Source organism: Grus americana, chromosome 1 (genome assembly GCF_028858705.1).
Source record: "Grus americana isolate bGruAme1 chromosome 1, bGruAme1.mat, whole genome shotgun sequence".
Lineage (NCBI taxonomy): Eukaryota > Metazoa > Chordata > Aves > Gruiformes > Gruidae > Grus > Grus americana.
This window is the reverse complement of record NC_072852.1, coordinates 132,050,160-132,077,930: the sequence shown is the minus strand read 5'-3', so window position 1 is coordinate 132,077,930 and position 27,771 is coordinate 132,050,160. Positions and strand designations below refer to the sequence as shown.

Below are 27,771 nucleotides of genomic sequence, written 5' to 3'. Positions count from 1 at the left end.
GCAGTGTGCGCTTGCAGCCCAGAAAGCCAACCGTGTCCTGGGCTGCATCAAAAGAGGCGTGACCAGCAGGTCGAGGGAGGTGATCCTGCCCCTCTACTCCACTCTGGTGAGACCCCACCTGGAGTACTGCGTCCAGCTCTGTGGTCCCCAGTATAAGAAAGACATGGATGTGTTTGAGCAAGTCCAGAGGGGGGCCACGAAGATGACCAGAGGGCTAGAGCACCTCTCCTATGAGGACAGGCTGAGAGAGTTGAGGTTGTTCAGCCTGGAGAAGAGAAGGCTCCGGGGAGATCTAATTGCGGCCTGCCAGTACCTGAAGAGGGCCTGCATGAAAGCTGGAGAGGGACTGTTCACAAGCGCATGTAGTGACAGCACAAGGGGTGACGGCTTTAAGCTGAAGGAGGGTCGATTTAGATTAGATATAAGGAAGAAATGGTTTCCTGTGAGGGTGGTGAGGCACTGGAAGAGGTCGCCCAGGGAAGCTGTGGATGCCCCCTCCCTGGAAATGTTCAAGGCCAGGTTGGATGGGGCTTTGGGCAACGTGGTCTAGTGGAGGGTGTCCCTGCCCATGGCAGAGGGGTTGGAACTAGATGATCTTTGAGGTCCCTTCCAACCCACACCATTCTGTGATTCTATGAATTTAAGAAGGATGTTAAAGTACTTGAATGCATTCAGAGGAGGACAACAAAGCTGGTGAAAGGGCTGGAGGACATCTCCTGTGAGGAGCAGATGAGGACTCTGGGTTCATTTAGTTTGGAGAAAAGGAGACTGAGGGGCAACCTCATTGGTCTCTACGGCTTCCTGAGGATGGGAAGTGGAGAGGGAGGTGCTGAGCTCTTCTCCCTGGTACCCAGTGGTAGGATGCATGGGAATGGTCCAAAGCTGCACCAGAGGAGGTTTAGACTGGACATTAGGAAGCATTTGATTACAGAGAGAGTGGTCAAACACTGGAACAGGCGGACGATGCCTCATGCCTGTCAGTGATTGAGGCATTTGGGCAAAGCTCTTTATATGCTTCAACTTTCGTTTAGCCCTAAAGTGGTCAGGAAATTGGACTAGATAATCCTTGTAGGTCCCTTCCAATTGAAATCTTCTATATTCTAGTCTATTATATTCTAGTCTTATTATCAATTAAGTAAAGGAAGGAAGTTATGAGGTAAAGAATGTCTTTGTCTTTTATGTTTTCATCAGTAGCTGTCACATTGTCCCTTATAGTAATGTAGAGAAGAGCTTCTGCCTGAAGTTCTATGGAAGAACCATAAGCTGCATGAAAATGGATTCATATATTTTGCTTTTCCTCCATATTTTTCATCACATTGCATTCCTGAATTATTCGAATGCTCTGGAAAGAAAGGAGTTGGTGTTTTTTGTTTACTGGGCGTGTTCCATGTGATCCATTTATTTTGTCTCTAGCTCTTTCTTTAACTTCAGGCATATTTGGGTCATTAACAAAGTTTTTACTCATTTCCTGAAAAAAGAATAAGGTCAATGTGGGTTCCAGATGTTTGGACTGTGAGCATGGAAAACCTTCCTAGAAAAACATCTTATCTTAGGCTAGTCTTCTGTTCCTTATGGTGACTGTATCTTTAGATAACACCACTGTAATGCAAATGACTTGGCAGGCTTTAAAGAGAATTAACTGCAAATCCTCTCTGTGATTCGGATACTCACTGTTTTGCATGTTTTCTGCTGCCTGTTTTCTGACTGATGCCCACCCTGTGCACTTGGCTGAGGCCAGACTTGTATATTTTGCTGTCAGCCTGGTGCTTTGCAATCAAAGGGACCATCAACCTCTAAAGGACTTGCAAAAGGCCCTCTGGTAGGATCGATGCTTGATTTTTGCTTTAGGCAGCCTGTCAGCTCCATCTAATCACTAAAATGTTGCTCCGTATATGACTCTCTTTGTGTCTGTTCTGTTGTTCCAAGCTACTTGGAGCAGGCACTCCTAATTTGATGAGCCCAAACCATATTAAAAGGATCAAATCAACTAGTCCATGTGACATAGGGGACAAGTTGTCTTGCAGCCTTGATTTCTGGGAATCACCCTTTTAGCCCCTGTATACTTTGGAGTTAAGGTTTGACTTTTCCTTCTCTCCTCCCTTCACTTTTTTCTTTCTATGATTGAAATATGGATTTAAACCAGACCGTCTGAAAGCCAATCTTGCAAAGAAAGTTTTCTAACAGGGTTAGGTGACTCGGTCTCTCTTTACATGCAGTTCTCACCTAGCTCTCTGGATGGAGCTCATGCTGCTTCCAAAGGAGCTCCGAGTCGGAGAGGAGCACGCAGCTCTGTGCTGTGATGCTTTGTTTTCTACCCTGCCTCTCCTCCTCTGCTCAGTGCAAGCCTTGCTTTGCTGCTCTGTATTTGACTATCATGTGAAAATTGCTTAAACTATGCCTGTTAACCTCCTGAAATTTCAATGGAGATCTCAGATTTTTTTAAAAAAGCAAAAGGTTCGTCTTCCTGTCCTTTTTAGCTTCACTTTTGTAAGGGTCGTTAAATTTTGCCCTCATTTGAAGAACAGAGAAATTATTCAGGTGAGCACAGCTCCAAGGGTGTGTCTGGTAACAATCTTCAAGTACGTGGTCTGGGAGTTACAGGGGCCGTGCAAGAGGGTCCCTCATCAGCTGTCTTGGCGCTGGCGGGCTCTGGGCCACCCTGCAGAAGGACGGTTGATGGGGGGGGGGCGCGGAGAGGAGAGGCTTTTGTTTCCCTTGCAGTGAAGGTGCAGATTGCAGCTGGCTGTGTCAGCCTAATGATATCGACAGCTGCATTTTGTAACAGTGGGCCACAGGGAAAAGGGAGAACCCACAACCGAAACTCCACGGGCATGACTCTCATCTTTAAAATGGTAAATTTTTGCTGCTGCTCTTCAAAGGATAATTCAGTGGAAGATCATCACTGAGATGTAAAATTATTCCCTATCCTGCGCAGCAGCCATTATTTTATTAATCACTTTTTTTTTTTTTCCTTCCTGAAATGCCCTTTGTGCTTGGGTTTACCTCAAGGTTTGAAAAAGAGACTTTTACACAAAAGCCTGTTTTCTGAATGTTTGCAAATCTCCTGTAAAATAGCCTGTATGGTAGGAAGTTATTTTTTTGCTTTGCAATACTATTTTTAAAGCATGGGTGATAAGCCAAAAAAAGCTTGTTTTTCTTCTAATAAGATTTTTCTGTAACAATATTAACCTCTTTAGGTCATGGAGCACAAATTCCAAGGTCACTGTGCAATCATTTTTTGCCTACTGAACTTGCCTGCTGCTTGGCTTTATTTCTCTCTAAGGAAGTCATATATGCAACATTTGTTTTCTTCAAATCTTTCTGAGTCTGAAGACTGAGGCAAGCGCTCCACAGGAAAATATAAGGGCAGTGCCTAGCTATAGGTGTCTCTCTCAGGCAGTGTTAGGCACCTTTGTTTGGCCTACGGGGTTTGTTCCGCTGCTTCAGATCGCTACAGCAAACCCCCCTAGATAACGCAGTGTAATTTAGGCCAGTAGCCCTTAGGAAATCAAGATCCATCTGTACAAGCCCCAATTTAACAAAGTGTAGGTACTTTAAATGAGGTAGGTGTCCATGGGTTATCCCACTGAAGCCATTTGCTTCTCACCTGGAACTTACTGGCCGTATCCAGCCCTCCAGTCAATTAGCTGAGCCCCTGCCATCTTTCCCAGTTCTCTGTGGTCTCTCTCTCTTCACATTTGGGTGATTTCACTACAAACATGACAGCCATACTGCTCAGACCAGAGGTCCAATGTCTGGCTCGGACGGTGGCCAAACAGTAGCAGATGTTTAGAGATGAACATAAGGACAGGGAAAGCATAAAGGGATACATCCCCGCTATCCTCTCCTGGCTGCTGACAATCTGCAGCTCAGTTGCTTCCTGAGCCAGAAGTGGTGTCTTTGCATTTATTCATATTTTTCTGCTGTGAGTTTGTCTAATGACTTTTTGAACCCATGACAATTTTTATCATCCACAGCTTCCCAAGGCAATGAGTTCCATTGCCTCACTGTGATCTGTGTGAGAAAGTATCTCCTTTTGCTTGTCTGGAAAATGTCACCTTCTCCCCCTGTGTTCTTGTAGTGGGGAAAACAGAGAATCATCATTGCCTGCTGTTTTCTTGTGCTCACTTTGGCTTCCGTATAACCCTGGCAGAGCAATACATCCAGGGAGTATGGAGCCTCCTGCATTTGTTCACATAGCCTGTCCCAGGATGTGCACTAGATACAGTTCTGAAAAATAACTTTTCAATAAGATCTGAGGCATACCCAGACCAAAAGGCCAGACACTACAGCTTTAGGAGGTGAAACTAATCTTGGTTAATGCCATGCTAATTTTCACAAAGATGACAAAGCATCCAGTCTTGAGAGCGGTCACTGGGTGCTCCACAAAAAGAAAAAAATGCCTTTTGTGCCTTGTGGGGTTTGTGGACCCATCCTATGTAAAATAATGCAAAAATATCGCAGAGGAGCCAGCCCTGAGTCTCAACACCTCCCATATCTCAAGTGGGCTTTTTCTGGAATGAAGGCCAGCACAAAGCTGACAGAATAACGCTTTGTAAAAAAGGGGGATGGACTTTCAAAAGCAAAGATCCCAAGACACCTTTTACAGGTTCTTTTAAGATGACTTTATATCTTTGTTTCAACTTCACAAAGTGTAAGACTGCTTCAGAGCACTAACAGAAGCTGCCAGACTCACTTCAGAAGAACTAGGAAAAGAGGGAGAAATTTCCAAAGGCTCTAATTGCATTTAAGCACTTCATTCCTGTTCAAAAGCCAATAGGCGTGACCGCTGACTTCCAAATTTACTGGTTTTGCTAGAAAGTTTGATTCAGATCTTCTTGAAACAGCCTCGTCATTTCTAAACTGGAAAGCGTACTTCTGCTTAGTGCCAATTGAATCTTGGCCACACTTTTCCTTTGTGGAAGTGCACTTTCTGAAATTAGGGTAGTGTCTGTCTGGATGCAAAAAATTTAAAGTTCTGCCTGTGTTGTAGCAGTTGCATTGCAGGGAGTAGTGAGCAAGTCTCCTGATAAAGTTGAAACGTGGGTGGAGTTCGGAAGAGGCAGAGTCCCATTTTAACTTTTTTCCTATGTGTCTACAGTTTCCTTGGGCGTTAGATGTATCACCAGGAGCTTATCTTCATGGTGTAACTCATCTTTATCCTACCATCTGCATGGACATGCAAAGAGGAGGGGACAACTCGATAGGATGCAGGAAGAGAAGCAGATGTTGCACAGCTCGGAAAGGATGTAGGGAATTTGAACAGTTTGCTCTACTTACCTAGTTTGGAATCTCATCAAGACATTAAGGCTACCACTCCCACACCATACCTCAGATAGCTGTTTGGAAAATGCCAGTGTTAAGAGTAACATTTTTCACCTGGAAGACACATCGAATGAAAGGTACTTTCCTTCTAGCGTAGATGTGTCCCATGCTTTCATCTGAATAAAAATAGGTCTTCGCTTTCCATCAGATTAGCAACACTTTTACTTTTTTCTTTTTTTTTTTTTTTTAAGTCAAATGTTTATTGCTCATCACAAACTTTAATTTTTGAACTCAAAGAATAATGTCTCTCACATCCTGAATTTAATTTAACCTTCTCAGGAGGACTGGGCTTTCCTGTTCAGTAACCACAGGAGATGTTCTTCTACATTGGCCAGAGTTGAAACTAATAGCCATGGCATGTTTGCTTATCTCTTATCTCTGGGGTTGGATCGCTGCTGTCAGCTTCTCCCTTGTTATCTGGCTGCTGCTACTGCTCACTCAGTTGTGCAGGGATGTCAGTTCCATTAATAACCTGAGCACCGTGCAAACAGATAGTGGAAAACAGGTGAAGGGAGAGGAAATTGTATTTAACCCTGATCTTGCAGCTGTCATTTTTCAGACTCCGCCATGACTCCATAAGGCCAGAATGGGTGTGTGACATCAAAACACTTGTGACAAATCTCATGCTTGAAATAGAAAGAGGAGACGGATGGACTCACCTGCAGATGCTTGGGGACTGGGGTGAATCTGAAGCTTTTGTGGCAGAAATGCAACATGAAAGTGTTGGTATGCTAAAAGACAGATTAATTCTTCCAAAGGGCAGGAAGTCCTCCACCACTCCCTGGAAGTCTCGGACAGTTTCAGCTTTAACTTTTGTTGTCTTTGTTGTTTTAACAAGTAAAACTACCTTCTGTAGTGGAACAGTTACACAGATATTATAGTCCCCCAGCTCAACAGTAACAGATACTGAGGTGCGGGAGACCCATCCTCTGTATGGAGGAGGAGTCTATGAGGACATGCTCAGGTATCTACTTGGTATTCCCTCTCTGATTCTAACGAATGTGCATTTCCTGGCTGTGGTGATCTCCATGTCCTGTATATGCCCACCTGAGCCACTGAGAGGAAAGGTTCCTGCTCGCTGGGAGCAGGCGGGAAGCGTGGCAAGGCAGGGACGTGGGCTGGGGCTCTGGCGTGGACCCTCAGCCTCAGGCACCAAGCTGTCCAGGACCAGGAGCCTTAGCAGCACTTCAACTTGCTCAGTATTGTGTTAGACACGGAGGTCTGAGGCAAAGTTGTGAAATGTCTAAATGGCTTCAAGTACTGGTGTTTATGGAGTTTGCTTTTAGAGGAGCTTTATCGCAAGGAGGTCATCAGACTCAGAAATTTGCTTCCTTAGTGGCTTTTCAGAAGCCAGGACGCTGTGCCTAAGAATAAAGGCTTCCTTGGCTGTGCTCCCTCATGAGGGAGCTGTGAGGTGACTTGTGCTCAGTTTTCTGGGTAAGTGGTGAGTTCCATTAATGTGGAAATAAATACATAAATATAACTCGTATTTAAATATAAAATACGCAAAGATTTGGAATAGAGAGAGATTTGGTCTTGAGTAGGAAGTAGAGCATTTCCTGCATATGTTTTTTCTGTCTTCTGCAGCCTACGTTTCTGTCTATGTGTGCATCTGCTTTCTCCCCGGTTATTGTATGGCACGTACAACTGACGGTGGCATGCTTACTGATACACTGTTGGTCAGGGTCCCTGTTCCAGCAAAAGGAATTTCTCCCCAGAGTGAGAGAAAACCTCCAGGTCCTGAGCCAAGTAATGCTTGTGTTTAGGTCCTCAGTCCCCATTTCAGTTTGAGTAGCGTAAGAATAAGTCCCTGCCATGTCTGATCTCAGCTGTATCTAGATGGTCTGATGCTCACTTGTGGCTAGAAATGAAAAGAGAATTTTTCACATTCTATTAATTTAAAAAAAAAAAGTTGCTCTGCAACCTTTGCTAAGGAAAGATAACCCTGAAAATGTTAAATGACTATAAACTGATGCAAGCAGAGGCTAAGGTCAGAAGTTGTCCCTCTCTGGAACAGGTTATTTGGAGTTTTGCATAAAACTGCCAAAAGAAATGCTGTGGTAACTCATATCCCACACAGCTGTGATGGGGAGAGAGCTTCCTTGCCCTTCCTCTGTCCCTGGGGCTGTCCTCCTCTCAGCCTTCCGTGCCAGAGATCTCTTCAGCACACCGGGCTTTTTGGGTTCTTGGAGACTTTTATTTTGTCAGCGCAGTGTTTTTTGTTAAACCTGCTGTTTTCCCTGAGCTAAAACAAAAACAGCAGAAAAGATTTTGCAGCAAGGTGGGCGTGTTTCTAGCAAGAGGTGGCACGACAGTGGGAGTATGGGTCAACTGATGAGGAGGTCTGGTGGTGAGCAGTAAAATGAGTCCAGGAAGGAGTTTCTACAAAAAATGCAACATAATAATTTCTGCAGCTCACTTATGTGCCAAAGGCCAGTCAAAGGTGGATTTTATTTTGTGTCATTGCAAATCCTTAGGATTCTGGTACAAAATTTGTTGGGTGAGGTTATCTAATATAATTTTAAAAGACAGATAAAGAGAATTTTGAGTTGTAGAGGGTTTTTTGTTTGGTTGGTTGAGGTTTTTTGCTTTATTTTGTTTTTTATTTTAAGAGACAATTTTATTGGAAAACATAGAGCATTGCCTGAAAACAAAAGCATGAGGAGGTTACAGTCTTCTAAAGTGCTAAGGATGTGTCTAAGTTTAACTGAGGTGCGTGAGCTATTAGGGCCATGTCAAAGGCATCTTAGCAGCATATCCTATGGGGCACACATATACCAGCATGATACCAATGATGGTCTGTGCCTTCAGACCACAACGCTTGTTTCTGGCTTGTGTGAAGTGCAGCTGGAGGAGCTCCTAGCTGTCCGCACACCCCCCGGTGTAGTCATGCCCTAAGTGATCCACAGGTGCACAGAGGGGAATCCAGTGCAGGAATCCCCGTGCTGGAGTCACTGCTGGCGTGGTGGTGTGATGCCATAGCTGGACCTACCGCAGGATGAGTCAGTCTGCATAGGTGTGCACCATCCTTTCTTCTGGTCTGCAGGCATGATCCCAGCTTCACTGATAACCCAGAGGTCCTTAAAACTGTCTGAGGAGCTTTAGACAGTGATGGTTTGATGTTAAGCACATTTTTGGCCAGCTACTCTGTTGTGCTGGTCTGCTGTATGAGTGCATTCATGTATCATACAATAACAAAGATATTTGCTCTGTGCCATGAAGAAAAGTATTCAATTTACAGAGCTGTGGTTCTGCTCATGAAAGACAGCATTTATGTCTGTCATACCTAATATTCTATGTATAAAATAATGGAATCGTGATAACTGTCATACAGTGATTTCAAATGAAAAAGGGAATTAAAATAAAATGGACAAAGGAATTCTTTTTCTTAGCAAAATTAAAGCATTGCTGGCAGCAGAATGAGTTTGGAACCAAGCTGGCAGGAGAAAATATGCGTAGGTCTATTATTTATACTGCTGCATTGACCTAACAAGTCATGCTTGTGAAAATATCACAGTGAATATGTATTTTTATATAAGTAGGACTGTTTCAGATTTTCTGTGTTTTAGTTCAGTTCTATTGCTAGGGAAAAAAAAAAAGTAGTTTAAACTGAAAAATTAATTCCAGTGAAACTACCGTCACAGTGCTTGAACCAATGATTGAGTCTTTGTCTTCCGGAGAGCCAGAAGCAAAAGGGATTTGGGACAGGAAAGAGTGGCACTAATGTTGTTGACATTGTTGACTCTCTTCTGTGCATGGCGTTTCGACTAAACCTCTAGGTGCTTGCAACTTTATGGTTAGTAATAATGATATTGTCCTGATAGCTAGTGGATATTAAGACCGAATATATAATCTCAACTTACAATTTGCTTAGAAAAATTTTTGTCCCTTTTTCTTCGCTCCTTTTCCTAGGAAGCTAATGTATGGTATAGTCCCTTTTTAAGTATGCTAGGTAATATTTTCTTGTCAGGAAGTTTTCTTTGAGTGAGACTTTGGTTTCAAAAGATGATTCAGAAGAGGGGGAAACAAATGTAACGCATAACCCCTTTGCTGTTCATTCTCTACTTTCCCACATTATGTGTTCCCAGCACTTGTCTTGTGCTAGTTCCAGCACTTGCTGAGTGTCTCTGTGTAGTGATTCAGCTCACTAATCTGGCAGAAAATTAGCTGGGGAAAAACGTGGATAGATTTCTGCTATGTTAGTGAGCCAAGCAATCTCCCAGACAGATGTGGCAAGGAGCTGAGGCAGCTCGTGGAGGCTGTGGGTGCAGGCAGCATGAGCAGATAGACGGACAGAGATGGGAGGAGCAAGGGAAAAGACCAAGGACTAGGATTTTTTTTTTCCCTTTTTTTTCATTTGGCAGCACAAAGCTGTTAAATGGAGTCAGCTACTTTTGAAACCACAGTGTGTATTTAACTGAAAACAATTTTATGTGTACTTCATGGATGTGATTATTTATATAAGTTGCTTTATTTTTTTTTTTTTTACCCCTGAGCTCAAGCTATTGCAAGACTAGAGCAATAGCTGTATTTTCCATCTTCATAACTGATTAATGTAGAACATTCAAAACAATTATTGAAACATGGAGGGGAGCATTATGTTGCAGTGTGAGGTGGTGGTATGTGAAATATTATTAAATGAAACACTAGCTCTGAAGAAATCTTAAAAAGTCTACACAGTTTGTATTGTTGTGATATGCAAATATAAGAGGAAGGTTAAAGCCAAAGTTTAAAAATAAATGCTTGGATACTTTGCTATATTCTGGAGTATGGATCATAGCCAGTTCACTGTAGATCAAGTATTCTTAAAAATTATCATTTCAGGCCAAATGTTTGTCTTTGAGTTGCCACTTCACCTTTGATTGCAGTTCACGATGTGCGGATCCCTGACATTTCATGTGTCCCCTGCATAGGAAATAAAATACATTATTAAGGTGGGCCCAGTCCATCTCCCACTCAAGCTGGTGGGTCACTTGATATCTGTAGGACTGGGCTTTAGCCCTGTGATGGAACTTTTCTGTTTTACCAAGATCCATCGCTCTATTTTCCTAGTTTTTCTATACGTAAAACCTAAATAGATGCAGTGATATTTATGCAGCAATTTTACCAGATGGCTCTTGAATCATCTGTTTTCAATGAAAAATGAAAAGACCAGACACGTACATAAAGGCTGAATTAATCTTTGTAATTAAATGGAACATTACTTTGCTGTGAATGATTTTAGCTTTCAGAATGTATTTCATGCTAATTTTTCAGTGAACTGTAATTGTATTAATTTTTGATATTTTTAGAAACTTGAAAATTATCTTCACAAAGTTATTGTGAGTCAAGATGATATACAGAAGATCTGTGTCAGACTCATAAAACTTTGTTGGCGGTGAAATAGATGGATTTCTTTTTTTTTTTTAAACAGGAAGTACAATATGTCAGTACTTGGTATTGCTAGTCGGCCTACAAAATATCCATGTCATACTCTGATGGGCAAAAAGGGCTCTTGGAAGGCTCACATGCCAAGTTTGGTTACCAAGTGAGAATTTGACCGGACTGGAAACTGGGATGCTTTGTAGCATTGAAACACATGTAGGCAGTCCCACATTGGCAAGTTGTTAAGTCAAGAGTGAAAGGTCTTTCATTATTTTGTCTCTGTAGTAAACTGATTTGCAATGCTCTCACAATGACAGAAAGACACACTGATGATAAAATCCTGGCTGTCTTGAATTCAGTGGGGAAATTTCCTTGTGTAATCAGTGTCAGGGGGAGTAGTCCCACCTGGGGTCCTCTGCCTCGGAGCCTGCTTGCTCTGGCTCCTGGGACAGAAAACAGTTACCATGTTATCATGACTTACTCCAAAGCGTGCCGATGCTCTGTGTCACCGCCTGCAAGAGCCTCGCTCTTTCCGTGGCAGGAGAGGAAGCCTGCGGAGATGAGTTTTCTTAATTTACCCAACAGCCTAAGGTAGTCTGAGTACTTAACAATAGCTGGGAGAAATACCCTATCGCCCCTTTTCTTCCTGTACGCGTGGTTATTTAATATGCAAATTAGAGACAGGAATTAAATGAGCCTTTAAGCCATAAAAAGTTGTGCATGGTGCGTTTACGGCAGATTCAAGTGCAATTACCACATGGTTGGTTCCTGTACATTTGTCACATTTCATTTGCTTTCCCAGTATGTGTGCGCATGCCTCCTGGAAGGCTGGTCTCTTAAACATACTTTTAATCTTATCAAGGGGAAAATACTGACTTCATTATCAAAGAGCAAGCCAGTCATAGAAGAGTTTTCTGCTTTCTTGTGCTGTATGAGTAAGGAGTCTTTGAACTGCTCTTAAACATTACTCAAGTGAACAGAAAAGATAGCCAAGGAAGCAAGAGACTTCCAACACGCAAATTTAGAAACCTGCTCTTAATACAATGCTTTCTAACTTGTCTGTTGTGTAAATAAATTGGTCTGTGTGCTGGGCTCAGCTGAACAGGTTTATACCTGATACAAAGCCCCTGGTAGGAATCCCAGTTGGAAGGATTCTCAAGGACGTCAGAGGGCTTCCTAGGTCCTCTCACGGGTTTTGCTCCGGCTATAGGAAACAGTCCCCTCCACCAGGTGCCACACGTCCTTCGCTGTCAGCGTCAGGGAACTTATTGGTGTGCCACAGCCTTCTGGCCTGCCACCCACGCTGCCTGCCCGAAGTGCCTGCATGGGCTGCATGGGCCTGGACCTCATCCTAGGCTGGAGTCAGGATGTTGCGGGGGGGTCCTTCAAAAAGAGAGATGCACTTGCTTCTTCAGATCAAGCAAGCTTATTCCTCTATTCCTCCCACACCAGTATGTGCTTCATGGTGGAGATAAGGTGGCTGTGGGCCACTAGCTCAGTAGGATCTCAGGGGAGCATGGCACACCACTAAATGTTTGGCCCCATTGTACATACCATTAGGATCAATTTGAGACACATTCCTTTTCTGGGAGAAGATGTATAGCAAGACATGGGTTGCGCATGACAACCTGGTACCAGTTTGTTCTCCTTCAGCTCTTGCTCTAGATGTTCTTATAAAGGCTCTTAAAGGATATTGTTCATTTGTGATTTTAGATGGCCCAGAAGCTCTGTAATGGTGTTTAAGCATGTACCTACATATTCTAATAACAAATGAACTTGGTGGTGTAGTAACAAAGCGTGTACTTTTCTGAATCTGTTATCCTGCATGACTGGTGGAACATTTAAGAAGGTATCAGAATTACAGTGGTAGTAAGGTCTTAGGAGTGCTAGTAAGGTCTACCTTAGAGTTTAGTCATTACAGAATATATAGTTGTCTGTGTCTCTTGCTCAGACTTCTCAAACACACATATTGTGGCAAAAACCTCTAAGTAACAAATGCAATAAAATAACATCTTTCATATATATCTATATATCTTAGAAAATAGACAGCTTTAGCCATTGATAAAACATCAAAGTGCTAGGAGCAGCCTTACCTTTCGAGTTTACTTTCAAAAAGATCTTTGAGACAAACTCTGTTATTTACTTGGGGTTTATATAGGCTTTATAACAAAGTATCTTAGTAGTGCCTGACCATTTTTTTACCTTGTAAAGGGAAATCTTAAGCTCATGACGTCAATTGTCAAAGACACAAAGCAAGAGTATGTGTGACCTGACAAGTGAGCCCAGCTCTCCCGAGGTAGTCTGGTTGGGAGAACTCTTCCCATCTCCCTTTTCTAATGCAGCAGGGCCATCACAAGACTAAAGGATTTAAGTGTCTCTAAAATTAATGTTAAATATTAATTATAGATTATCAATGACATTACAGATTATATGTGATATTTAGGTCAACCTATGTCAGACCTGCTATTAAGGAGGCTGGATGAATCATCCTCACCCTTGAAGATGTTTGGTTAAGGAATGGGGTCTAAAAGGGAAAAAACCCTAGCCGTTCCAAGCTGCTACTCTGTGGGCTGCTATGGAAGAAGACACTGAGATGGATGTGGCAGATACGTGTTCAGTGAGAGTGGTGAAACACTGGCACATGTTGCCCAAAGAGGTGGTAGGTGCCCCATCCCTGACAACATTCAAGATCAGGTTGGATGGGACTCTAAGCAACCTGATCTAGTTGAAGATGTCCCTGCTTATTGCAGAGGGGTTGGACTAGATGACCTTTAAGGGTCCTTTCCAACCCAAACTATTCTATGATTCTATATTCCACAAAGACCCCAAAATGTCCATGTGGTGAAGTGGAGATAGACATATTGTGGTCACAACCAGACAACTAGCACCATGGGTTTGAGGGCAGGGTCCATCTCTGCTTCTTTCAGGAGAAATGCACTGCCAGATCTAGGCTGGCTTCATAGTCCTCTGCATTTACAGCCAGCGAGGCATGACTTTATTTGCTTTTATTTGGAAGGCAGTCTAGAAATTGAGTGCTTTTAAAGGATATAATATAGCTCAAAGCCAAAACAACTCTTTTATGTGCCAAAATATGATCAACAATTTTTGATCAACATTGTACTGGCTAAATCATTAATGAAATGACAGTGTACTGACACAGTTAATCCTTTTTTTTTTTTTTTAAAACCCCTGTTGATTTTTTGCAAGTTGCATTATAATTTTTTTAAAGGGTTTATTCTTCATCATATAAGTTAGCTTTTAAATTAAATCTGTTTAATCAAAATGCTAAGGGGCTCAATTAAGTAGATTCAACACAGAAACTACTGTAAGTGATTCAGATGGGTACTCTGGAACACATGCAGAACATTTGAGATTCACTGAACTTGTTTAAGCAGCTGACTTTACAAAACTCATCAGCTTTAGTTTTTACTCCTTGCTTTCTCAAGACTGTATAACAACTAGGATTGAAACATTTGAAATGGAAAATGGAAATTTTTCATTTCCTTGCAAAGTTCAGTCAGCTGGACCTGACAATACCACCAGGAAGAAAAAAAAAAGATGCTTTTGATTATTTGCAAACTTGCAGATGAATTGTGCTCCCTACCCCCCACTTTTTATCCCCTTAGGCATTTAAAATATCTTGAAAGGCTGCTCTACCTTCTGGAAAAAAAGAAAACATTCTGTTGAGAGTTAATTTGGCTCATTTCATATTTCCTGTTCAGCATTTGTCTTCCATTGTTTATTTTATCACTAGGGATATTTGCATGACAATGGGATCTTTCTTGCTTAAGAGTTCATCTGCTCCTGCTGCTAATTTTCTACCTGAAGTTGTAATCTTCTGTTTGTGACATCTTAATTATCTCAACCACAATTAATTGTGATGTCACAAATGGAGGATTATGACTTTGGATTGGAAATGAGATTGAGAAATTGAAGGAGTTTGAAGAAGCAAAGAAGCCTTTCTTCTTGAAAATAAAAGAGGAGACAAAATAATTTTGGTTAAACAGAGGCAGTCCTCCACCAAGTTCCTTCACACAGTCGTGGAACAGACGTTTCTAATTCTTGCTGTCATAGGACGCCCTGCTGCATTGAGACACTGTGGAGGGGAAGAAGGGGACAAGGATTTCATGGTGGAGAAAGGGGAATTTCCCCCTGAACATGCACCCAGTGCAGCAAGAGGGAAACAGAAGTCGGTGGGCCCCCAGAGAGGTCCGGGCTCTGCTCACAGTGAGCAGAATGCAGAGTTCGTATGGCTGCGGTCGGTTTGAAGGCCAATCCATTTATTGCGTTTCATATCCTGCAATGTTCATTGGGGTTTAGACATTTGAGTTTGAAGAAAAAATTTCCAGAGGAGCATTTTTTGAGGGGTGGGGGGAATTCCAGAGATTCAAGGAGAAATTACACTCAGGATCCCGAAATCCCGAAAACATACAAAGTGGCTTTGTGCTACCATAGTCCATCGTGGCTTTAATTTATTCCATGGACTTGTCATATTTCACTTCTTTGTATGTCGCCTTATCCTTTTGTGTCCTTCTGCTTTTCTTCTGGAAATGTATTGTTTCCAGAGAGATTCTGGGTGGCTGGGTGGCCTGCTGGTGTTTTTGTGGAGACATTACTAAGGCTGTTTATATACTTACACCATGATTTACAAAGCGGGAATACTCATCTACAGCTACTATCGCTTCACACCAGAGTCTTTACACAGATTGTGCATAAACACTGGGACCAAGTCATGACTGAAAGAGGGGAAAAAAAAAGTTAATGAAAAGGGAAGTGTCTTGTCTTATCACCTTAAGGGCAAAGGCTGCAAAGCAGAGAGATGAAAGTGGAGAGTGAAACAAAGATTAGACATATGGTTTTAGGAAAATACAGTGTCCCTCGGAAAAGTGTGCAACCATCCTCAGGTGTAAATAGAAGTGACCCTCAGTGGAAATATGCCAATTTGCACTTGCTGGGACCCAGATTCATGGATATCTGTGTATCAAATCTATTTTAACAGTTGGATGTGTACCAGCTACTGCGCCATAGAGAAATGGGCCATTTACTGTTGTCTTTTGGAAAACTTTGTAAAAGCAGGCATTTGACCATCTGATTAACACAAAAACCGGTAGGGAAAATCAGCTGTTATGATTTTGCACTCAAACAGATTGCTGTAGGTCTGCAAAAGCTCTGCAGGCAACAACAGGCCCACTGTGATAATCCGACAACAGAACCTGGACCCTCCACGTTGTGACGCAAAGCTCATTTGCGGCACCAAGTTTACCTTGTAGGCAAGTTGGTTTGAAGTTAAATTAGGATGCCTTCAGGGAGGCATAATAATACAAAGTGGAAATAGAATGGGGGAAAAAAAAGCCATATGCTGAGAAATGCTTATATCTGCCAACACTTTCTTTTTTCTTTTTTTTTTTTTTTTTTTCAAAGGCAAAAGCAGTTATGGCAAAAGTGGGTTACCCTCAGTTTATAATGAATGACACATATATTAATGAAGACATCAAAACAGTAAGTGTCAGACTTGCAGCTATCTTCTTTTACCTATTACAGCCATTCTTTGCTCTGTTTCGCTGCTGTCTAAAAATCAAAGCTCCTCTTTTGTTTGGCATGCATCTGGAGTTCTGCTTGCCTGGTTATTTTTAGATGTTGAATTAAGTACGCTAGCTCTGATGTCTAAATTGTTAATGCTGGTGTGTAAGAGAGATGACCATGAGGCCTTCTGGGACTAAAATGTGCCTGGGTGCAAAGAACCTTCCTGCTATTAAGCATTTTAAAGGTTAAACATACACTGTCATACATTTTGCACTTAGTTACAAAAATGAAACAAAACAAAACATTTCTCCTCAAAGTTATGGTCTTCAAAAACACTAACGCATTTTTCCTCAGAATATCACAATTTATGATGCCCTGTATAAGCTCTCCTCATCTCTCCAGGCTATGAAATTTATTCATGATTGTTGCTTATAATTGTGCCGAGAGGTCCTACGCAATGTGTAGGTCTACTGTGCTGGCTGCTGGACAAGGGTACTGTGGGGGCACTCCTTCCTGACCCAGGAGCTCTTCAGCCTGACTAAAGAAGGCAGATGCTGAAGAACAATATATTTTACCATTTTCCAAAGGCGCAACTGTTGGATGCATGTGATAAATTGTATTACTGAAAGACACAGGCAAAGTAGAATCACAAATTCAATCCTGAACCAGTAAAATACAAGAGTGATAGTCATCTTTGCCAGAGAACATGAACAAACACTAAACAGAGGCATAATTTATTGAGAAAGCTTTGAAGAACCAACTCTCCTGACCTTGTCCTTGTTCCTGGAAAGAGTAGGGTGAGATGGTGCTATGAAGACAGTGTAATGAGATGCAGGACATAACCAACTTTATCACTCAGCGTATGGAATTATTTGCCCAGTTAAATGGTAATATCTAGTGAAAAACACTTGTTAATCACAGTTGCAAAACCATAGTATACGTCTGAAGTGCAACTTCCTCACAAGTCCTAGCATTGCTTGAAACTGGTGACAGGGATATCGGCTGGGTTTATAAACTATTAACATCCCTTCTTCTTGCATGGTTAGTTGTGTGTGGTGTGGGGGTGGTGGTGTTGCTATTAGATTTGGAGGCTTATGGAAGCATGGATCCCTATGTCTGTAAATATTTAATGTGAGACAGTCAGAAAGCAGTGGCAGAACCCTTGGAGGGCACAGAGTACAAAGTATTTGTAATAAAATGTAAAACAAACTGAAAAGGGGGGCTTTGTTCTATTTTTTGAAAGTGGTTTTAAAATTCACATTTAAAAATAAAAGTAGACCCATTTCCTCCTGGGAAAGAGGCCGTCAATAATAGCCATAGAAATGTGCAGTCTGCAATTCATTGTTGGGTACTTCTGAGTTCCTCAGCTCCTCTCTGCACAGGGAAGAGCTATTCCAGGCCCAATCCCTTGTGTAGATCTCTTCAGCCACTGTTTTTTAACTAAACTCGCAAAATATTTATTCTTCCTACCAAGTGTGAAAATTTAACTTGCTTTGATAACAGCTAAAAATTAGGTGATTATCTTGTTTAAAATAAAAGTTCTGATTGTTTTATGTCAGCTTTTGTTTCTTTGGACATGCTTTAAAAATACCTGTGCTTTATCTATACAGCTGAAGTTTACAGAAAGTGACTATTTTGGCAATGTGTTGCAAACTCGTAAATACGCAGCCCAATCTGATTTCTACTGGCTTAGAAAAGAAGTTCCAAAAACAGAGTGAGTAGACAAAAGCCAAATTTACATAATCTTCTATCAGTATTTTCATTTATATTATTTATGTTTTAATAGAATTATAGACACAGCAACATATTATGATACAAAAAGCCTATGGGCAACCCCCCCAGTTATTCAGAAACTCCTGTGGGTATTTTTTTCGTAAGTTCTAGGTATCTTTATTCTGATGCACAGTAATCATATGCTTGCAGCTTTAATTTTTAATTTAATGAAAAAAGGGGTAATTGGATCTCAATTAAAAATGGATTATGTCTCTTGGTCACAGTCAGAATTTGAAATGGTGCAGCAGGGATTTATGAAATAAATTTTCTAAGAATGGAACCATTAGTAAGAGATAATGTTATTATTTTTATTACTAGTAATAGTAATCAGCATTGTTAGTTACCTGCTGTTGATAGCAATGATATGGAATAAGACATAATTTAATTTACATATGTTATTTTTATTTATTTGTAAACCTGAGAATGCAGTTTGTCACATACTGTCATCAAATACATGAGAGAATCGGTCTCTTTTCTTACTGGTGGGTAATCATATCCTTAAAGTGCAAATTAAAACCTAAACAGAACTTAATTAGTCTAATCATGCTACTTAAAAATGACTCCTCTTGCACAGAGAGACTCTGAAATTGGTGCTGCTGCTTAGCTTCTGTGGTGGCGTTTCCTTAGGGCTCCAGAAATTCCCACTCAAACGGAATCGCCCCTTGTTTCGGGGGTGGCTCGGTGCTGTCCGTGAGGCAGGTGGATAACGTCAGCAGGACGGGCACCGGCTGTTCCCGGTTAGAGTGTTGTAATTTGGTCCCATATTTTCAAGGGGTTGTTTATAGCTTAATTTTAATTGCAAATTTTTCCATCTCGCCACACCTTTCTCCGACATGGCAATGGTTAGTCCCAGGGGACAGCCCAGGGCCCTGCGTGCCAGGGCTAGATCTGCACAGTATATTCTCTTCAGACCAAGAGCTTCCACCAGAGCAGTGAAATAATGCTCTGGTGCTCTCTGTAGCAACGGTGATGCTTCCTCCTTGCCAACAGTGTTGCGGCATCTCTAACACAGACCGTGTGGATTCTTGGCACGATGGGGAAATCTCCCCGTAAAGAAATTAATTGGCAGCTAATCCCTGACTGCCCGCCTCAAGGGCTGTAATCTGAGAACCGTCACATCAAGCGGGTATGCTTAGAAAATGAAGGGTTTAGCCAATTGCCCACTACGAGATTGAATACTTCATCATACTTGTCTTTACTGACTTATTTCCCTTCCCCCTTTCCCGCTTTCATTTTTGCTTTCACTTTCGTTTTTGCTTTCGCTTTTGTTCTTTATGCTTTTACATTTCATAGAACTCCACAAATCTTTGGTCTACACGAAGCCTGTGTTAAAAGAGAATTACCCTTGGGGTTTTGCTTCTGTTTGCTTCATTTCTTCTTTTCCTTAGTTCAGTAGCTTTTAGCATAGCATTTATATTTAGAGATAGATATTATAAGGTGGTCCAAGTTGTGGACTGAAATAGATAAATAAGAAAATGAGGGTTTAAGGAAAAAAGTTACCAGCTAGTAAAGTAATATTACCCCAAAAAGGTAAAACACTTTATTCATTTACAGACAGTCCAGATTTCTCAGCAATACTATTTCAAACTGGACTCACTTTCCTCAGCGTAGTCAACTAAACGGAAAATCAAAATGATGATTCACTCAAAGCACCAGTGAAACACGAACAGGGGACAGACAGAGGAGCTGGGAGGCACAAGGCAAAGGAATTTGATAAAGCAAGGGGGAATGTGGATATCAAAGTGGAAATAAGTTATTCTGGAAATTCAACAATTTTGTAATCTAAAAAGAGGAAAAAAAAAATCTCCCAAAGCAGGAGTAATTATTGAAATTCTTTGTCCTCTGCTCTGCTCCCTCCCTCCCTAGCAGTTATCTGCCTCACAAGAAAAAGGAGCATGGAGGCAGCCAGGCAAGGGATTGCTCAGGGCATGGATGGGCACGTACCTGCCCAGCTGGTACCAAGAAGCTGTGACGGGGCATCGGGGTGCCGGAGCCGCCTGCTCTGCCGCTCCCAGGGCCAGGCTCCCCCGCGGGCACCGCAGCTGCAGGAGGTGCAGCTTGCTGTCCTCAACACCCACTTTGGATGCCAGCTGGGGAGATGGCCGTCATCTTCACAGCTGGCTCGATCAAACAAGACAAAAAGTGCTCAAGTATTAGGAGAGAGACATACGAAAGGGATTTGTGGCAGGAGCTAAGGAGTATGATGCGCGAAACAGCACAGGCTGGATTGAGAGGGCTGAATGGAGGAGGCGAGGCTGGAAACGGGGAGCGTGGGAGGAAGGGGACCAGGCATGAAGACAATTGTAATAATCCACGTGAGACACGACTAGAGCAGAGGGAGGTGAAAGGCAAGGCATGGGGAAGTGATGGCCACGTGGAAGGGAGAGATAAAGGAGAATCAGGGTTTTAGTGGCGTTTGCTTATCCATCCGTGGAACCATATACATTCATGTGTGTAAATATACTACACAGGTGTGTGTATATGTGTGTGCATATATATATATTTGTACAAACACACCCCCACACCTTTTTAGCAGTGACTGAGTCTATCCTTCTTAACACTGATATCATACTTGCAAATAGCAGGGGATCAGAGGACTTCTTGGGCGTACCACTTCATTATTATTAACCTTTCTCCTTTGAAGTCAGGACATCTCCACAAAGATTTTTAGATCTGGCCACATCCTTCTTCACGTTTCACTCAACTTTCAGTGCTGGAGATGTAGGCATCTAGTAACCCTATAAGAGGACACAGGAAGTGTACTATGAGAAGATTCCTGGGTCTCCTCCAGGACTTACTCCAGTTTCTTGACCACACACTATTGTTTGCAAGCCCTGGCTCTTGGTTTGCTGCAGGGGAGAGCAGCTCTGAGAGGTGCTGGGTTGGATGCCTGTCGTGGTTTAGGCCCAGCTGGTAGCTGGGTGCCACGCGGCCGCTCACTCACCCCTCCCCCAACGGGACGGGAAGGAGAAGTCTAACAAAAGGCTTGGGTCGAGGTAAGGACAGGGAGAGATCACTAATTACCATCATGAGCAAAACAGACTGAATGTAGAGAGGAGATTCATCTAATTTATTACTAGGCAAAACAGAGTAGAGCAATGAGAAAATACAATCAAGTCTTAAAACACCTCCCCCACCCCTCCCATCTTCTCGGGCTCAACTTCACTCCCGGCTTCAACCTCCTCCCCCCTCAGCGGCACAAGGGGGCAGGGAATGGGGGTTGCGGTCAGTTCAGCACACATTGTCTCTGCCGCTTCTTTGTCCTCAGGGGGAGGACTCCTCTCAACATTCCCCTGCTCCAACATGGAGTCTCTCCCACGGGCTACAGTCCTTCACGAACCGCTCCAGCGTAGTCTCTCCCACAGGGTGCAGACGTTCAGGAGCAAACTGCTCCAGTGTGGGGTCCCCCACGGGGTCACAAGTCCTGCCAGCAAACCTGCCCTGGCGTGGGCTCCCCTCTTCACGGGTCCACCGGTCCGGCCTGGAACTTGCTCCAGCGTGGGCTTCCCACAGGCCACAGCCTCCTTCAGGTGCCTCCACCTGCTCTGGCGTGGGGTCCTCCACGGGCTGCAGGTGGAATCTCTACACCCCCTCATCCTTCCTCCATGGGCTGCAGGGGGACAGCCTGCTTCACCATGGCCTTCACCACGGGCTGCAGGGGGATCTCTGCTCCGGCACCTGGAGCTCCTCCTCCCCCTCCATCTGCACTGACCTTGGTGTCTGCAGAGTTTCTTACATCTTCTCCCTCCTCTCTCCGGTTGCAAAAGCTTTTTTTTTCAACTGTTTTGTTTTCCTTCTTAAATATGTTATCACAGAGGCGCTGATTGGCTTGGCCTTGGCCAGCGGTGGGCCCGTCTTGGAGCCGGCTGGCGTTGGCTCTATCAGACACAGGGGGAGCTTCTAGCAGCTTCTCACAGAAGCCACCCCTGTAGCCCCTCCCGCTACCAAAACCTTGCCACACAAAACCCAACACAATGCCATTATGGACAGTGAAAAAGCTCCTTCTGCAAAAAGGGAAAAGCAGCCATGAAAGACACTGGGCAGGCTGTTGTCTGTTGGGGAGATGCTGATGGAGGACTCAGAAATCCTCTGGGTGGACCTGCCCTGGAGAGGAGAGGCTGGAAAGGAGTCTCCCTGGAGCCTTTTCCTGGTCTTTGAACCTCATTTTAAGCAGTGATGTAGCACTGGAGGCTGGGCCCAGCCTTACCATCCCAGTTTTTTGCCAGCCCCGAGGGGAGACGTGGCAGCCTGACCTGGGAGGCTAATCCTCTGTTTCTACACAGGAAAACACATAAAACAGACTAACCAGGAGAAGAGGAGATAAACTTTTGAAAGTCACTTTGAAGGCTGCCTCCCTCCTAGAAGATTTTTTTTACAGTCCTTTCTTGAGAAGAGATTTTCCAGATTCTAGCTTTGTTAGCAACTTTGTAGGACCTTTCACTTCTAACCAGCTTAAGTGCATTCTGCATTCACAAGCTCATTTTCTTTACTGACATGATTTTAAAAAAAAAAAACTTACCTGGGACATCGAACACCAAATTCTGCTCCACCTGAATGATTACTTCTAACTCAAAAAGTTGAGAGAACAAATTGCAAATTCAGTTTGTGCTTTGTAGAGAATTAAATAAATTAATAAACTTTTCCCTGCATGGTAAATGTTCCCTGTCACCCTTCTTCAGGACTGGCAATGTATCACGCTATACTCAACTCAGAAAGGAAGATACGGTGGAGAAAATTGTAGCCTAAAGAAACAAAAACCTAAGAGAGTAGATGTCCCACTTGCTATCCCAGTGCAGGTTTCAGATTTTATTTCTACGAGAGAAATCTCAAACTTACAAGTGTCAAGTCTGCAGCATTAGGTTTTGACTGCTGTAGTAGTTGATAGGTAATGTTACAGGACATCATTCAAAGCTTTTTTCACATGCTAATAGCAAATGGAAAAAGTGTAAACAATTCTAGATATCTTTTTATTTAATTTGTAATTAGTAAGAGCTTAGAGTTTGTTATGCCTGTCTTTTTTTTTTTCTGTCCTTCTGCTAATACATCAAATGCACTTTGTAACCAGACCTAGAGCAAATGCCCAGGCAACCTGACTTCAAATAGGAATGAGAGCGCTATTTTTGAATTTGCTTCACCTTAAAATTTAACAGCGACAGCTATTTATTACAGGCCTTCATATAGTAATTTGATGTGTTATTAGTTAAGGTCTGTCACTGAAGGGTCAGTCATTTCAAGGAGCTCACTGAAAGAGGATGACAGATGAGAGGTGAAGTTGTTCTGCTAGCCTGAATGGAAGCAGTCTCAGTTATTTCTGCTCTTTTGTGGAAAATGCTTTCTAAATCTTTCTGAGACTGGCTCAGAATGGTACAACAAAATGCTGGAGTGTAAATATGCTCCTTGCCGAGTGTTTAAACATCAAATATGAAATTCAGCAGTATACTCTACTTGTCACTAGAGAACTCTTTTTCTTCCTTACTCCTCGGTACGGCTGCTACATCTCTTCCTAGCTTGTTAAAAACATAAAAAACTTCATACGGGGTCACTCTTGAAGCCTTATTATGAAAGAGCGACTCATAAAGAATTCAGTTCAGTTTTACAGTGAGAAAATCGAGGCTGCTATCGGTCTTTGGCTCATACTAACTCAGGAAACAGGATGGACTCTGTTATTGCAGTGGTAGATCGTGAAGGAAGAAGCAGTCTCAGAATAGGATGTTCTGATGAGTCTTGGCAGCTAGTCTATGAGTTTTTAGGTACGAAAGCATGGCCAGCAGTGGTGTGATGTCCTCCCTCGGCAGCTGCAGACCAAACGGCAACACCATTTGCAGTTGTTCTTGGGCCGAGTGAGGTACTCCTGTGGTGACAAGTACGTGCATCACTGGTTAGCTCCTCTCCCAATAAAAATGGGTGCAAACTTGTGCTGTTAGAGAGGTGCCACTTGTCAGTGAAGAGCTCTTTTACTTCTGTTTGTGGTGGTTCCTATCTTGAACTAGCTGTGGTGAGCCCCTGGGGCTGCAGCAGCAAAGAGGAAGGGGAGAAGAGCACAGCACATTAGCTTGTTTTGAGGTATCTGTTATCTGTCTCAGGCCCTTGATCCTGTGACTGGAGATGAGCGGCGCTGTAAGACACTCGCTCTAAGAAGAATTTGCAAAAAGGGAGGATTTGTTGTCCCGGAAGCCTTTTTCATGCTTAAAAGTTGCTGTTCGAGAGAACAGAAAGGCTGTTGTAAGCAGAACAAGGCACCAGGGTGAGGTGGAAGTCACACGCTATGTGTCTTTGTTCAAAGTTAGAGTAAAATCTAAATTAAAGTGCTGAGTGTTTCAGATGAGTCCCTTTCAGATGGGTTCTCTCCTTGTCAAAAAAGGGACAGAGTCCTCCAGAGCTACAGCTAAGCCTGGAGAGCAGGTCCCATCGCACAAGTGGCTGGCTTGCATCCTTCGAAACGGTTCAGCTGATTGCTACTGTGAACAAACATGAAATTGAAATGTAGTTAATTAAGGCCCCTAATCTTTTCTTTATCCCCTTACCATAAGCATTCTTTCTTCAATTTTCCATTATCTCACTACATTACCTCTAACATTTAATCTCTTTATTATAGAGGAAACAGAAAACATATCAGAAAACAACCTCTCCCTGCTCCTCCTCTTCAGAATCTCCTAGTAAACAGAACAGGGAGAGTTATCTGTGACAATTAGAGCCTATAATGCGATGGATAGTTAAGATATTTAAATGACATCACCGTTTGCTTTCATTGGTTAGTTTTTCTAGTTGCTGCATTGTAAAATAAGCTGCTTGGCTTTGAAGATGAGAGAAGTCGATAAATTTATTGATAAAAGACAGAATGCTGTCATTCTAAAACTTTCCCCTTTGTTGTGTAGTTTACGTGAGGACATCAGTTGCCAGAAAAACAGTCAGGATCTGCAGATAACTCATTCATTTGATGGTGCTATTTTAAAGCACAGATCGTGTACGTGAATGTCACTGACAACACACATTTTCCATGTTCTGATAGATCTTCCTTTGTCTTACTCTTTGTTTTGCAGCTCCCATCTCTTCTCTGAAAGAAATTTTCCAAAGCAATTGCATTGCATTCATTTGGCTTTACAAAACTTCTGAATAATGCATTGCTAAAGACATCAGGATGTTCCTGTTTGGACACTTACTAGAGTTGCTTCTAATTTATTATGAATTAACTGCTAATTCTGATCATCTTTATTACTTTTCTTTTATCTCAGTTATTCCTTATAAAATCATAAAGTGAAATGTTGGCCTCACTGAACTCAGAGGGGATTTGGATCTTGCTGAAGTCAGTTGAGATTTTCCACTCATATGGGTGAAACCAGTGTCAATATAGATGAGCTTAGGTTAAGGAAATTTGTAAATCTTATTTGTTATTCAAATCTAGGTTTCCCTCCACTGTGTATGAGACATCTAACTGTGAGAAGAAATGCTAATATTCCTTTTTAAATTTGTTGTGCCTTGCAAGAGGTCCATTTGTTTATGAGTACACTGATAGCCATGTTCATTGTGTAGGGTACACAACATGAAGCTGTTTATTTTGAAATTTAGGTTCTCAGAAAGCACCTGCTCATGTTGCTGGCATACTCTTAATTGTTCAAGTAGCTGCTCACCAAAGCATCTGAGGGCCCTTCACTTTTTTCAAAATGCTCTCCTCTAATTTCAAGAGGGAGTTTCTCTACACATGGTTGAAAGACACCTAAGAGAGTTGCACAGTTACTACCAGTGTTGCAGCCTCTGTTGGGTGAACTTCAGTTCGTCAGCGCGGCGTACCCCACGAGCACAGCGGTTGCCTAGAAATAAAACAGATAGGAAGCTTAACAGTCGCTCCTGTTGAACATTCATTGACTATATACGCTTAAAGCCATTAAACAATAGATTTCAATGTTCTAGAAAGACTCGGTAGCAGGTGTTGAAATGGAAAAATATGTAAACTTTAATGTATCGTAGGACTTTCACATTTTTGATTCCTTCCCTGAGTTCACTTTTTATCTCTGCTCATTGTATTCATAAAGATGTGTAAGTGTACTGACAGCTGATTTCTTTTGCTCTTACTACAGGTGGTTCACAAGCCCAACTACTGTAAATGCTTTTTATAGTGCATCTACCAACCAGATCAGTGAGTATCTGACTTCTGAGCCTTCTTATAAAGTGCCTGTTTGGCAAATGCATGTATGAAGCTTCAGATAATATCTGTACAGTTTGTGTGTTTGTGACTGAAAATCAGAAGCTCAAACCTGGTAATTCAGCTGTGAGACATCTTAAGTGAGAGGATTGTGCTGGAAAAGCAAGGGCTCCCACAAATTTGAATTACTGTGGCTTAATGAGTTACCCTGTGTCAGCTGAGTTGCAGTGACTACTTGTGTGTGTACTCTGTCCATTGCAAATGCTAGCTTAAATCATTTTTATTAAAGCTTTATGTTTCTGTTTTCTGTAGCAAAAACATGTGTACACATACCTCCATAAATATAAACTCTTTAAGTGATAGTAACTCAGTCCTCTAGTATTAACAAATATATAGCCATAAATGTGACTAGAGGAGACTGTGATATAGACCAGAAAAACCTAAGAAGTGGTGTCCAGCAGATTTGTTCAATACCTTCAAGGACAAGGGGTGATATCTGTAGTTAACTTAAAATTCTTGCCTGTATAGTTTGATGAAATTATCTGATATGTACAGTACAACCTGTCTTATGCTAATTTTAGTTACTGGTTTGTTTTAGAGAGCATAAATCCTGGTTTGGAAGCATATGAGGCAAAAGAGCTGAGTTTTTCAAAGATACATATGGATTTGGATGTTCATTCCCATTTGCTTTAATGGGACTTTGCATTGAAAATTTCTGTTTGGCTTTAAATGTCTATACCAGTATTTCTGTGTACGACAGCATTATCTTTACCCGGACACTTCTCCTAGCTCTTATTAGCTTTGGAAGTTAAACCAGCCTTCTTGTTCTGTGCCATCAGGGTCTGGAAAGCGGCTGCCATAACCTCTGTGATCTCGGTTGCCAAGGGCAGGTGTGTCAAAAATCATTGAGTGACTCTTTTTTTTTTTTCTGAATCTCTTTTTGTCTCAGAGAAAAGTAGTTTTTGAAAGGCACAAAATGAACGTATCATGCTGAAGAGGTTACAGCAGAGGACTGGCAATCTGGGTCTGCTGGTGTTGGTGGCTCCTACTAATCTCTGTAAACAACATTTGCCTTTGAACCACTCACTCAAATTCTTTTGTGTCTGCGTGACCTCATTTGTAAAGCATGTGTGGTAATTAAGCAGTACTTTTGATTAAAATTAGTTTTAGGCCTAGACCGCTCTAACTTAATTAGAAGGCTGCCATCATAAAGCAGCCACATTTTTGTTGATCATCTGAGGGAGCGCTTGAGGCAGACTGCCCTGAGCTGATTGCAGCTCTGCGGTACATGTGGAGCGTCACAGCTCCTGTTCCTGCTCAACTAAGCACCGGCCACCACTGCTGCCTCAGATGTATCGTGTGAACGGAGAGGAATCCCAGCCAGCATGAGACGAGAACCATCACTGTTATGTCTTCTCTAATATTGGGTCCTTTGAAGTCTCGGCAGCATTCAGCTCCCTCAGCCTCTCTGCCACGGCACATTAGAGAAAGCTGTAAGGAGAGGCTGGAGTCACTGAAGCTAAATTTCATGCTCGCTGCGTCTAACGGCGTCATGAAGCAGAGAGCTGTCAAATGTAACCAATCAGTCATTGGTGCAGAGGCAATTGTATTTTCTGTCATAACTGCTGACCTTCTTGTACTGCTGG

At 42.4% G+C, this 27,771-nt stretch overlaps 1 protein-coding gene across 1 annotated transcript in view; it reads left to right on the top strand.

Moving 5' to 3' along the window:
- PHEX (phosphate regulating endopeptidase X-linked) overlaps positions 1–27,771 on the top strand; it is a 110,220-nt gene that overhangs the window by 54,371 nt on the left and 28,078 nt on the right. Inside the window, exons 13-15 of the mRNA XM_054804785.1 lie at positions 16,111–16,188; positions 17,823–17,926; positions 26,061–26,119. Of these exons, the coding sequence (XP_054660760.1) occupies positions 16,111–16,188; positions 17,823–17,926; positions 26,061–26,119 (241 nt within the window). The remainder of the gene's footprint in view (positions 1–16,110; positions 16,189–17,822; positions 17,927–26,060; positions 26,120–27,771) is intronic.